At 35.8% G+C, this 13,509-nt stretch overlaps 2 protein-coding genes across 2 annotated transcripts; one reads left to right on the top strand and one right to left on the bottom strand.

Annotated features, from left to right (window-relative positions):
• The first annotated feature begins 4,353 nt into the window (after positions 1–4,353).
• LOC127119822 (uncharacterized) lies at positions 4,354–9,372 on the top strand. The gene is made up of 4 exons (XM_051050152.1): positions 4,354–4,718; positions 4,853–4,956; positions 5,710–5,794; positions 8,934–9,372. Exons 1-4 carry the CDS (start codon positions 4,512–4,514, stop codon positions 9,021–9,023), a joined length of 486 nt encoding a protein of 161 aa, XP_050906109.1. The 5' UTR covers positions 4,354–4,511; the 3' UTR covers positions 9,024–9,372.
• A 1,564-nt stretch (positions 9,373–10,936) lies between these two features.
• Positions 10,937–13,303, bottom strand: LOC127119821 (4-coumarate--CoA ligase-like 6). Its single transcript, XM_051050151.1, has 6 exons — positions 12,180–13,303; positions 11,916–12,105; positions 11,607–11,752; positions 11,448–11,515; positions 11,254–11,356; positions 10,937–11,183 (listed from the first exon to the last, which is right to left on the bottom strand). Exons 1-6 carry the CDS (start codon positions 13,251–13,253, stop codon positions 11,076–11,078), a joined length of 1,689 nt encoding a protein of 562 aa, XP_050906108.1. The 5' UTR covers positions 13,254–13,303; the 3' UTR covers positions 10,937–11,075.
• Between the last annotated feature and the right edge of the window lie 206 nt (positions 13,304–13,509).

The following is a 13,509-nucleotide window of genomic DNA, read 5'->3' as shown; positions in this document are numbered from 1 at the left end:
AGTTGGTGTGGATCCATCAAATACCACGGCTCAGATACAAATTGTTGAGTTGTTACCGACCTACACCATGCCATATATTGTTGAGTTGGTCTTGCACCATGGATGACTGGTTTGTTTAAGATGTGTTGTCGTCGATTCCTCCATTTACGACACATCTCTTTTGCAAAGTCTCTACAGTCTGAATAATCTCATTGTGCATCAAGCCTTTTTTTATGCCAATTCCCCAAACACGTGGAAGGTTTTAGAATCTGTTGTTCCATGCCGAACTGCAGTTTGACCCGGTCACCCTGGTGCATTTCCACCATAGTGAACCGGATAATCGGTGTCTTTACTGTTCAAACTACAACATCGTCATGGTTCACATCATGATCAAGACCCAGATATGGTCTCTAGATAAACTATAAAACAATACGAAACGATTAGATGATAAATAATTTGATAAATATTTCTAAATTAAAATATAGTTGTCTATGAGTATTACATCGTCAGGTCCAATGTGGTCCAATAGATTGCGATAGACTACAATAGCGTGTTTCAGACACCTATTGTAGTTCATCCCCCTTACTGACCACCTTAGATAAAAAAATTGAAAAATATTATTTACAGTTAATTGTAATATAAAATATAATTAATTAAATGGTAAAGTGTTAGACTTACTTTGTTGCAAAGGGGAACATGAATGAGTTCTTGTTCATCGGGGCGAGTGACGACATTCTTGACCAACCTCATGCTTGTAGCAAATACGCACATGAAAAAAACGTACAAGTATTCTTTTTTGCAGTTTTACACATTGCACTATATAGATGGGCCAACACAGCTGAACCCCAACTATATGTGCTTACCTTATTAATGTTGCGTAACAAAGGTAAATGCATAATATTTACTAAATTACCCGTACTTTCTGGAAATAAAAAATTATCAAATAAAATCATAATATAATACCGAGCTTTAATTATTTTCTCGTACTCGATTGATTCTTCGGACAATATTATACTCGCATAATATTGTTTAAGGTATTTTAAATTTATACCTTGCCCCCTTGCTTGACCGACTGACTTTCCCTCAATTTGGTCGTCGCACAAAGGGGCATCCAATAATTCGTTGCAGATAGAGTTGTCTTGGTTAACTCTACCATTCACGACCTTTCCATCTATACGAAGACCCAACAACATGTATACGTCCTCAAGTGTGACGGTACACTCACCGATAAGAAGGTGAAATATGTGGGTCTCGGGTCTCCACCTCTCCAACAAAGCAAGAATGAACTTGTAGTCCACCGAGTACAAGACAATATTGAGGAGATTTCCAAATCCACAGCCTCTAATATACGGTTCTATCAAAGGATCGTGGGGTACATATTCATCTACACGACATCGAAAACGTTTTGGATCCTAATAACACATAAGTAAGAAATACAATAAGAAGAAGTAATATATAATACAAACATAGATAACAAAGGTATACGACTTAAAAATGGAATAAGTAAAAAGAGAGTGATAACATACAAATGTCGAGATATTCTCGAGTGTTCCTCTGTGTTCATCACCCATAGTCAACAGAGACATAATTTGATGTTGCAGAGCTTGAGTGTGGCAGAGAAATAGTGTGGTAAAGAAAGAGTATAGATGATTAGTGTTGGAGATGATTTGATATTGTGATTTGAAGCCTATTTATAGATGAGGGAGTCTTACTAGGTTTGCAACCTACGAAGCATGTGATTAGTTGTATGCAATGACAAAAGTAGAGTAAGCATAGTCTTAGGCGCATGCATGTGAATATTCACTTGCAAGGAAGATGCGCCCTTGATCTTGGCGGCTGTATGTGAATAGTCACATGCAAGGAAGACGCGCCCTTCCTCTTGGTGCCTAGGAGTACTTGTATAGAAGGGGAACCCTTCCTCTTGGCGCCTATGTTGCTTTATGCGCCTAGGGAATGGGCGCTTGTTTGGACTATTGGGGTAGAGTACGGGTATACTCCATCATATAGGAAGGCATGAATAACTAAGACAACAGCTGTTGAAAGAGTGTTTGGCAATTGGGAGGAGTCTTACGAACAACTTCAAAAATACCTGTTGGCTCTAAAACAATATGCTCTAGGGACTATTGTCAAGTTGGAAACGTTGCCCGCGTATACACCAGACAGGATGTGTGCTGTTGGAAATGGAATATTCCACCGTCTCTTCTGGACGTATCAACCATGCATCATAGGTTTTTCTTTCTGTAAACCAATTATACAAATTGATGGTACATGGTTGTACGGGAAATACAAAGGAACGTTACTGATGACAATGGCACAAGATGGCAACAACAACATTTTTCCAATCGCCTTTGCCCTTGTTGAAGGGGAGACTGCTGAGGGATGGAGTTTTTCCTAAGAAATCTCTGATTGCACGTTGCACCTCAGCCTAACTTATGTTTGATCTCCGACAGACACCCTTCAATCATCAGTGCATATAATAACATTGATAATGGCTGGCAAAACCCTCCTTCGACGCATGTCTTCTATATTAGACATATTGCTTAGAATTTCATACGGGAAATCAAAGATAAGACGTTAGGGAAGAAGGTTGTCAATGAAGTTTACACATTATCAGAACCTTCTTTCAAACACTACCGCGAAGAAATAAGATTGTCAAACAAAGATGCAGTACGGTGGATCGATAGTATTCCATTGGAGAAGTGGACTAGGGCATACGGCAACGGTCAACATTGGGGCCGCATGACAATAAATCTTGTGGAATCAATGAACTTTGTCTTCAAAGGCATCCGTAACCTACCTATAACCGCTTTGGTGCATGCAACATATTTCAGGCTAGGGGCGCTATTTGAGAGCAGATGTTCCAAATGAAGTTCGGTGTTGTAATCTGGGCAGTTGTTCAGTGATGCTTCAATGAAATTCATTAGACATGAAGCTGCCAAAGCAAACACACATGTAGTCACGGTGTTTGACCGCACTAAAGGTTGGTATAATATTGCCGAGTCCATGGATCACAATGAGGGCATGTCGATGGGACAGTACATAGTCGAACTAGATAGAGGTTGGTGCGACTGCGGAAAGTTCCCAGCCTTTCGTACACCCTGCTCCCATGTCATTGTGGCATGCTCAAAGGTTCGAAGGGATCCATCCTACCTGCTATCTGAAGTTTACAAAATCATCAGCCTATCAAATGTTTATAAAATTAGTTTTTCCGTAGTGGCAAAAGAGGATTACTGGCCAGAATATCAATGGGACATCGTCTGACACAACGAAGTTATGCGAAGGAAGAAAAATGGCCGCCCAAACAGCACCCGGATTCGAACCGAAATGGATACGGCGAACAAATGGTTAGATTATGTAGTTCATGTCGTCAGCCAGGTCACAATCGTAATAACTGTCCTAGTGTTGGAACGAGCACAACCAGATAAATTCACATGTACCTCTGTTGCAATATATGAAAAACTAAATTTATTTCATATTAGACGTCTATGACGAAAATACCATTACATAAACAATAACACAAACAATTAAAACAACTAGAATACAAGAACTATACGATTACAACCATCAAAACAATTTTGAACATGTAATGCATCATCCTACGAGCGTCTTGGTCGGTCTTAATATCCACCCATTCGCGCACTTCTCCATTTTGGTTGAACGTGGACACAAGCCATTGTATTCTTCTAATCCTTTCACCATCTCCAATTTCTCCATCTAACCAACTGTTCAACATCCGATTAAGACGTTCAAACGTATCTGTGTTTCAGAGACGAATATGTATCGGAGTCGCAACGGCGAAAAATATTACATCGACATTTTGCTTCTGAATGTATGCAGACATGGTTAAAACACAAAAACTTGAAGGAGAGTGAAGTTGAATGAGAGAAAATATGGTAGTATGGGATGATTTTGTGTGAAAAATATTATATCAAAGGCGTGGTAGTTATAGAGAGGAGGTATAAAATGCATGCGCCAAGTGGCTAGACGTCCAACATGTCAACAACATGCAGGCGCCAGAGGCATTGACGCCTCCACTTAAGGCACCATGCAGGCGCCAGAGGCATTGGCGTCTCCTCATGACGGCCAATGCATGCGCCAAGAGCATTGGCGCCTCCTCATGAGGAGCCCAATGCAGGCGTCAATGCCTTGAGCGCCTCCTCTTGATGTTTAAGGGATGCGCTGGTTCATTTGGCGCATCCTCTTTTAAATGTGGTTATTTTGGATTTTTTTTTTTTAATTTTATTATTTTAGAATTATTTTTGAAATAATTGATTATTTAAAAAAAATCCTATAAAATTGATCGTTTATTTTTTTTTTCTATGCAATGAAACATAGGTTATAAGGTATTTCTCATTTTTTATCTATGGCCAAATAAAAAAAACATATTAAAAAAAAACTAAAACCCCAATTCCAAATCAAAGGAAGTAAAAAAAAAAGAAAAAAAGAGAACTTTGGAATCGAATGTTTTGGTTCGATTGTGCAAACTGCAAAACGCCATAGCCAATATCTTCTTCCAGCGACGGCAACAAACAATGATGCAGAGATTAATCCCAAAGCTTCGCTCTTTCGCCGTTCAATCTCGTCAAGCTCTACAACCTCTTCCGTCTTCTCGCCGTTTCCTCCACCACTCACTGCCGCAACCACTTCACTCCGCTTCCATTAACCCCTCTTCTCGCCCTCTCTTCAATTTCTCTCCATTGCCAATCCACGTGCCTCGCCCTTCCCCATTTTCCCTCTCCGTAAGTTATTTCAATTTTTATCTGCTTATTTTTGCGTGTTTGGTGTTCGAGAAAATGCGGTAACATCTTTGGATTGAAATGTTGAAATTTAATTTGATGTTGTGTGATGGAAGTTTGATTTTTTGTATGAATAGTTGATTCAAGTGCGACATGTATCTTCGAGGGAAAGGAAGAAGAGAAGAAAGCCAATGACTCCGGTTAATTCTAAGATCAAGAAAACCAAAATGAAATCTTATTCGTAGGTTTCTTATTCTTTTCTGTTAGAGTATTACTATTCCCTTTCAGTTTGTGTGTTTTTGTGTTCATTTGGAATTGTTGACATTTATTTTAGGGTCAGTGTGGATTTGCTTATTTGAGCTGTGAGACTGTTTGATAGAATTTGTGGAATTAGCTTGTTTCCATATCTCTAGGATAATAGCTTATAACATGAAAACAATTTATTTCATTTTATCTTTTTGTTATTGTTCTGTGCTGGAACGAGAGTTGATCGGAAAATATGGATTCGGAGTTTGTTGCGGTGGTTCAGAGCTTCCAATGAGATGGAGAGGGGCTAACCTGGAAGGTTAGCACTCAAATGCTCAAGTCAGTATGAGTGAAAAGGTGGTGTTTGAATGAGAAAGGATTTGAATACCGGTGAAGTGGCGTGCTTCCCTCTTTAAATAGAAGAAATGGTGGGTAACTGCACGCGTGTTGAACGGCGTGGGATGCGGTCAGTTGTTGGATTGATCTGGGTGATTAGCATGTCATTCGCATGACAGATTCCCTGCTTAGTGAGAGAGGGTCTACCTGTTCTGAATTCGGTGCTTCGCCATTGGGTCTTTGCCTTTTGGGCCTTGCGGTCGGCCCGAAACAGTTAAAGAAATAGCTTATATAATCACTATATGATAATTGTTTGTGCTATAAGCGCTTCATCAAGTTGTTTAACATGGATATTTTATTTATATTTGTGTGTTTGGTTTGGAGTGAGTGATTTTGCTATATTTTGGAGCAGGTCTTACAAGTCCAGGTTCAGATTAATGAATGATGGGAGCTTTAGACGTTGGAGGGAGGGAAAACGTCACAATGCTCATTTGAAGGTTTGCATTTTTTACTTTTCCTTAGTCAGAATAAAGTCTTGTATATGTGGTATATGATGATGTCAGGGTTTTGTTGAAATGCAAGTTTCTGGGTGGTTTATCATGAAAACCTCAATGATTCTGTTGTTCTGTCAGTGATGAATAGATCAAACAATACTCAATTACTCGGTACCAATATTCCCATCATAACAATTCATCAGGTGTGAATAAATTACCTTAGTCTTCCTTGACTAGTATCATAGTATGTTATCAACTTGAGCATGTTCACAATCTATGTCTGCTTCCGTCCTAAACAGGTTTTCTATAGCATTTGTAGTACCTAACCTTACATTCTGAATTTCTCAGATAGTTAGATAAATCGGTCAAATACTTAGCAGAAATAGTGACACATTTATGTCAGAGTAGACAAATCATATTTATCAATTAACGCATGTTTATAGCATAATAGGACTAATAACTAAATTGTGAATTTGGATTTCTGCATTCTCAAAAATTATAACAACTTATGTTTCCGTTTGCAAAGATGTGAAGTTTGACTGGGTTATGAGACAATCATTATAATTATGGTAGTCTTTTATTGTAGTATTTAATGTGTCAGAACAACGTCTATGCTGCATTAGATACATGTCAATATGGTATGATTGCACTTTGCAATCTGTGTTACTATAAACATAGTTTATCATAGATCATAATTATGCATTAGAGCTCATGGGCATATGGAACTAACATGTTTGTAGGTTTGGTATACTTCTCTTGTATGATCGGATCAGAGATTCAGAGGTTGTGATAGAAAGCACTAGCAAAGTGCATTTGTTTATAAAGATATTTTAGTTTTAGGTCAAGTTCTAGTGCAGTACAACTAGTATTCTGTGTGTTTGGATCAGTTAACGTGGTGTTCAAACAATTTTATGATGGCTACGATGCAGAGAGAGCATTTGGTGCAAATGGTTTTATTTTTATCGAGTAAAATTAAGCAAAGTAACATCTCTGAAACCTAGCCAAATAGCATTGTCAACATTGTTAAACTATTGTCATGGCCTGCAAATACACATGCTGTGTTAAAAATATATATAATATTTGATTTGGTATGAGTGTAATGAACACACAAACACAACTAAATTGCATATTTTCAAAGAAGAAGATAGTAAGCCAACTTTAAGCTCCATACATTATACAAAATTCTAAGACTACATTTGAGAGTTTAGGAGGGGGAAGGGAGAGGTTTGGGAGAAAGGAACGAGGAAAGGATAGTGTTCAAATTTGAAAGGGGAGTTTATTTTTATTCATAATACAAAATCTCCATATGGAACTCAAAAACTGAATTGAAGTAGGACTTTGGAAGGCTTGGAAAAATTCTTCACATCATTTCCATATTTTTATAATACTTTCAAAATTTAAAATATTTAATGATAAGCATTCCCTTCTCATTCTCTACAAAAACATTCTCTCAATTAAGCTGAAAGCTTTATATTTCTTTCTCCGTACTTCCCTCCCTTCAAAGTCCTCCTCCCCTCCAAACACCCAATCAGAAAAGTTAGTTTTTAGGGAACATAAGATTTTATGGTGGGATTCATTGTTAAGAATTATAAATGAGTGTTAGTTAACATTCCACCAATAAACATACATTGCCTTTTAAATCCCCCATTGAGTAATGTTGGACTTTTAGCCTTAATTGCGGTCCGCCCCTAGTCGCCTTAATTGCGGCACTTTGTCTTGTCTCATTGCAGCCCCTAACACCTTCATTGTGTTAGCTTTGAAGGGGTGGATTTAGTCCCACATTGTTTAGAGATATGGCTTGTGTTGTGTTTATAGTGTTGTGTTTATAAATGGGAGCAATCCTCACCTTACAAGTCAGTTTTGTAGGAATGAGTTAGGTCCAATCCAAATTATAAGATGGTATCAGAGTCTATCTTAGATCCATTGTTGGACTTCCCACATTGTCCACATTTCAGGCTCATTGAGGCCCAAGCGTGAGGGAGTGTGTTGGACTTTCCACGTTAATTGTATTTATAAATGGGGGCAATCCTCACCTTACACCGGTTTTGTAGGGATGAGTTAAGCCTAACCTAAATTCTGAGAAGTAATATATAAGTTCATCTATATTTACTATTAGAGCTAAAATTCGGCCTTACTCATTCCTAAAAAATCGGCTTTTAAGGTGAGGGGTGACTATCAATATAAATTCTTTAGAGACTCTATCTTTAACCAACACGGAACTTGGGATTTTCCCAATATTTACATGTTTTTGTGGTTTGCATAGTTTAGAACTATATTTCCTATATGTACACAAGTAATGTTTTCGTGAGAAAAGTGCTGTAAGTGTAAGCACACTTGGTTTGAATGTTGCAAGATTTGTTAACCTGACAGGGCATGGTTTATACTTTAGATTGATGGATTTTTTTCTTCTATTTTCTTAAAAGTGGAAACTTTAGTTGATTTACATTATTTACCATTAGCTAGCTCAGGAGGGAAGTCCATGAGTAAATTTCAAACTTTTATACATTCAATTTTCTTATTAATAGATGTCAATGGAAACTATTCAGAATACACCGGAGACAATTTGGAATAGGTGTTCGAGCAAATTCCAAATACATAGCAGGGAAACAAAAATTACTCATATCCATTATATGAAATTTGTAAACTTAGTGAAATGGTATTTGGTCTTAGTGATTTGCTCCCTATTGTTATGCCCATGCTTCGAAAACAATAATAATAATAACAATAGTAATAATAATATTAATAATAATAATAATAATAATAATAATAATAATAATAATAATAGTGAACTTAAAAATGTATAGTTTGGCTCTGGAGCTCAAGTCTCGACTAAATTCGAGTTAAGAAACTCCCATTTAATGTAGAGTCTCTATCTCATATCAGCTAGACTTTCAAGGCTATGTTATTTTTCCAATAGAAATGGTAGAGGAGGAAAATATGTTAAACTAAAATGAATTTGAATCTTCAAATCAGTGTTATAACATCTGCATGGTTTCCTAACAAAGATAAGGGGGGATTGCATCTAGGGTTTTCTTTCTCCCATTACAATATTTCTGAATTTCCTTTGTTTATATTTTGATTATTATCAAATATTTGTAGTCTACCATTCATGTAACTAACTAGGGTTTGGTAACAATTGCAGTCAAAGATATCAAAACGTAGATTGAGAATACCATCTACTGTCCCTGCAGCTTATGCCAAAGTAATGAAGAAGCTCGGTTTTTGTGGTTAGAACATTGTAAGTTGCTGCCAGTTACAGAAAGTGGACTGGTCAGGTTTTGCTTTTTAACTCTGATAGTTTGTCCACATTCTGATTTTAGAATCTGCAGAACAAGCAATAACAGAACAATTTCTTTCTTATCTGTTTGTGTGGAATAGTTAGAGGTGATAATATTTTGAGGTTATGCCCAATTCAAAGTGGCATGCTTTCATGGAAAGTGTATGCAATATTAGTAACATGCAGTGGCCGGTTAATCCTTTTTGTTCTAGCACATTTGATTTTTCGATTAGCATTTTGAAAAAATATTAGGAATCCTGGTTTGCTACAGTTTTAGTAATAATAATGGTTTAATTTAGCTTTTTGTTCTTGCATTTTTAGTTCGTGTCTGTATAAGCGTGTATAGATTGACTTGTTGATTGCTTAAGAAATCTTATACTAACCAAAATGTTGCAGCTAGACCTTACATCCAAAAGAAATCAAATTTATTAGTAATTATCAAGATTTCTTTTCCTTTTTGTTAACTTCATTTTATTCATTTAAGCTTTTGTGCTTAATTCATTTATATATTTGAACTATTGATGTTTAGGCTTTAAATTTATGATATTTTGATTGTTTTTTTATAAATAAAACTCCTTAAAATTTTAAATTGCATTAATTATTTCGTTTCGTTGTCAATATACTTTAATCGGGTTATATTTTTGTATGCAATTTATAATAAATACTTTGATACACAGATTTTTTTTTAAAAATAACCATGTTTTTAAAAAAAAAAATGAAAATAATCATTTTTTCAAATTTTTTTCCAAAATAACCAACTTTGGGAGAGGATGCGCCGGGGGAGTTGGCGCACCCCCTAAAAGTTAGAGGAAGCGCCAGATGCATTGGCGCACATGCATTGGGCCTCATGAAGAGGCGCTAATGCATCTGGCGCCTGCATGGCCCTCCAAGAGGAGGCGCCCATGCACCTGGCGTCTGCATGGGCCTCCAAGAGGAGGCGCCAATGCATCTGGTGCCTGTGTGTGTTGCTTGTGAAAAGAAAATTTAATTTTGCAGACACACAACCTTTTGATTAGGAGTCAAGCACGTTACCACTGCATCACAGATCCTTCATGTTAATTTATTTCATCATATAAGTAGATTAATAAATTCATTATAATAAAATTAAATAAAATATATATTATTAATATTATTGAATGGACACATTAATAACATTATCTTGAAAATATTTTTATTTTTCTACTATTATAAATGGACACATTAATAATTTGGCATATCATTTATAGTAGTTGTGAGACCTTGAAAATTTACAATTTCAAACTTTTAATCGTTTATTAATTAAAATATTTTATTATTAATATTATTGAAATTGTTCAAAAAATTATTTCCTCATTAAATAGTATAATCGAGAATGGTAAGAAAAAAAAATGCAAAAATAATATAAAAAATCGATGAGTCAAATTTTTATTCATAGTTTTACATCTCCCCTTATATAATGTCAAAAGATAATATTATTATATCTATCTTGCACGTATTAAAAAATAAATATAAAATTATTTAAAAATCATAACCGGTATTCAATGACGTGTTTATTCAGGTTTTTTTCCCAATAGAATCAAACTATGATTTTCATTCATACCATCCTTCACCACCAAAATATTTGAACTCCAAAATCTATTGAAAAGTATAACAAAAGAGGCACACATAACATTATTGTCATTATAATTTACTATATTATATTACATTACATTTCTTGTGTATATGCATGCTTCTAAAGTTTAAAAGTGATTTCTCTAATGCACATTACGGATCTCTGGCTATATACAACACACTTTTTAATTTTTTTAAAATTTTGGACTTCTAGTCCTTCTTATTCATAATAAATAAAATATAATACACTAAAATATTTTTGTAACTAACTATTAGGTTGCAATGTTCTTCATTCCTTTAATAACACTAACAATGGATGCACAAAAACAATCATAACCAACCGATTTCATGCTATGATAACTTTCCATGCATCGTCTTTGGTAGTTTTTCAATATCACATAAAGAAATGCCTTCAAGTTAAGCAGACAAGTCATTCCCGAGTTGCCTTCGAAGAATCTTTCCAGTTATAGACCTCGGTATCTTGTCGGTGAAGACGACTTTCCGAACTTTCTTGTATGGAGCAACCTGCAGAAGAAAAGACATAACATCAATTCATATATCATAGAATTCATGTCCATCTTATCAGAAGAATAACCTGCTCTGCAACATGATCGATAACATTCTTCATGGAAAGTACACTTCCAACTTTCTTGACCACAAATGCTACCGGAATCTCTCCAGCTTCTTCATCCTTGAAACTAATATGAAAAATTATGCAACAATTGATGTTATATTTAAATGTCCAAAGAAGCACTTTAAAAGACATAAATGAAGTGTTCATATACTTACCCTACAACGGCAACATCAACAATTTCAGGATGCAAAATTAACACAGCTTCTAAATCAGCAGGAGCAATCTATAACATATAACAGAACATGCATACATACAATACAACTTGAGTAAAAATAAACTATAATATAAATTTTAATAAACCAAAAATCTGATACCTGACAGCCCTTGAATTTGATCATGTCTTTCATACGATCGCATAAATATAAATATCCATCCTCATCAAAATAAACAATATCTCCGGTATTAAGCCAACCATCTTTATTAATTGATAACATTGTAGCTTCCTCATTATTTAAATATCCTAAGAAATAAAAGAAAAAGAAGTTAGGTTAATAGTTGAGATTGAATCCATCTCATGCAAATGTAGGTTAAGATTTCTTTCAATAAACAAAACATTTATACTAACATGATGCCCTTTTTAGTATCTTTATTTGTATGTATTCAAAAAAATACAGATGTATCACCTTTCATAATCGAAGGCCCTCGCAACCAAAGCTCGCCGCGTCTTCCCGGGGGCAAAAGTGCACCAGTATTCAAGTCTACCACACTTGCCTCCATGTTTGGAGCTAACAATCCCAGTGAAGAATACTTACGAAACTTTTCAGTATTGAATCCGCGACAACCTATTCCAGCCGACTCAGTCATTCCATAACCCTACAAGGAAACAATTTTACTTGTTGTGTTTGTGAACATCAATGGCACAAGGTACTTATTCCGATATTCTCTACCTGTATTAAATCGACATTAGGGAAAACTTGGACAAAATCATTTATAATTTTTGCGGTTAAAGGCGCAGCACCAGATAAAATATGTCTCAAACTCTGCAACTTACTTCCATTGACACCCTTCGCCTTTGCTATCAGTGCCACTAATATGGGTGGAACAACGTCAAATTGTGTAACATTGTATTTATGAATCACCCTAACAGCCTCATCAATGTCAAATTTCCTCATTACAACAACTGTAGAACCCAACGACAATAATCCGGTAGCAGCGAACGATAAACCATATATATGGAACATTGGTAAAGCAGCTAGAAACACATTTTTAGAAAAAGAGTATTCATATTGAGAAGCTTGAAACCTCACACCTAGTTCAACCATAGCAATTAGATTTCCATGTGTTAAAACAACTCCTTTGCTAACACCTGTAGTACCAGAAGAATACCATATACCAGCAGTGTCTTCTTGTTTAATAACTGGCCTTTGAGCCAAATCAGAGTTACCAAAAATAAGGTTAAAGAAACAAGAGAAACAATTATACTTGATATCCTTTTCATTTTGTGGCACAATAATATTTGGAATGCTGAATGACTCCAGTTTCTTTACATTTTCGGGTATAGTAAAAGCAAAACTCACACCACGCTCATTAGCTTGCTTACGAATTTCAGCAACACTGCTAAGAGGATTCAATGGTGTAACAACAGCACCTAGATACATTACACCCAATAGTACAATGGGATAGTAGATTGAATTGGGAAGTAAAAGCAGAACAACATCACCTTGTGAAACACCCATTTTACGAAGACCAGAAGCCATGGATTTGACTAAAGGAAACAAGTTGGAGTAAGCAATGGAAGACCCGGATAAGGAATCAATAAGAGCCATAACTCCATCATGAGGGTGAGAAAAAATGAAGGAAACAACATCGAGAAAAGGGTCGGTTGGAAGGTTCCTAGGAGAATGAGTACTATTGTAAGTTCCAGTTTTTGATGAATACCAAGGAGGGTGAGTGATGGTGTTTTGTGGCACTTTGGAGTTGGAGTTAGTGTTGACAATGCGTGAATCGGCCACAAACTCCATGGAGAAGTTGCAGTAATACAAGAAGAAGAAGAAGAGAAAGAAAGTAAAGATTAAAGATGTGATTATTGTATATTCAGTAAAGTGGTTACACTCTATGCTATATATACACAAAGGATAATAACAGAAATAACTGATAGATAGAAGGATGTAACTAACTAGCTACGTGTCAAGCACCGATAGGCTAAATATGTACAAGCCTAAAATGGCTAATATTGACAGGCCCCCTCAAGTTGGACTGTGAATGTTTAGCAGGCCT

This window comes from Lathyrus oleraceus, chromosome 2 (assembly GCF_024323335.1).
Source record: "Lathyrus oleraceus cultivar Zhongwan6 chromosome 2, CAAS_Psat_ZW6_1.0, whole genome shotgun sequence".
Taxonomy (NCBI): Eukaryota; Viridiplantae; Streptophyta; class Magnoliopsida; order Fabales; family Fabaceae; genus Lathyrus; species Lathyrus oleraceus.
Note: the sequence above shows the minus strand (reverse complement) of the source record. Positions and strands in the feature narration are given on the sequence as shown.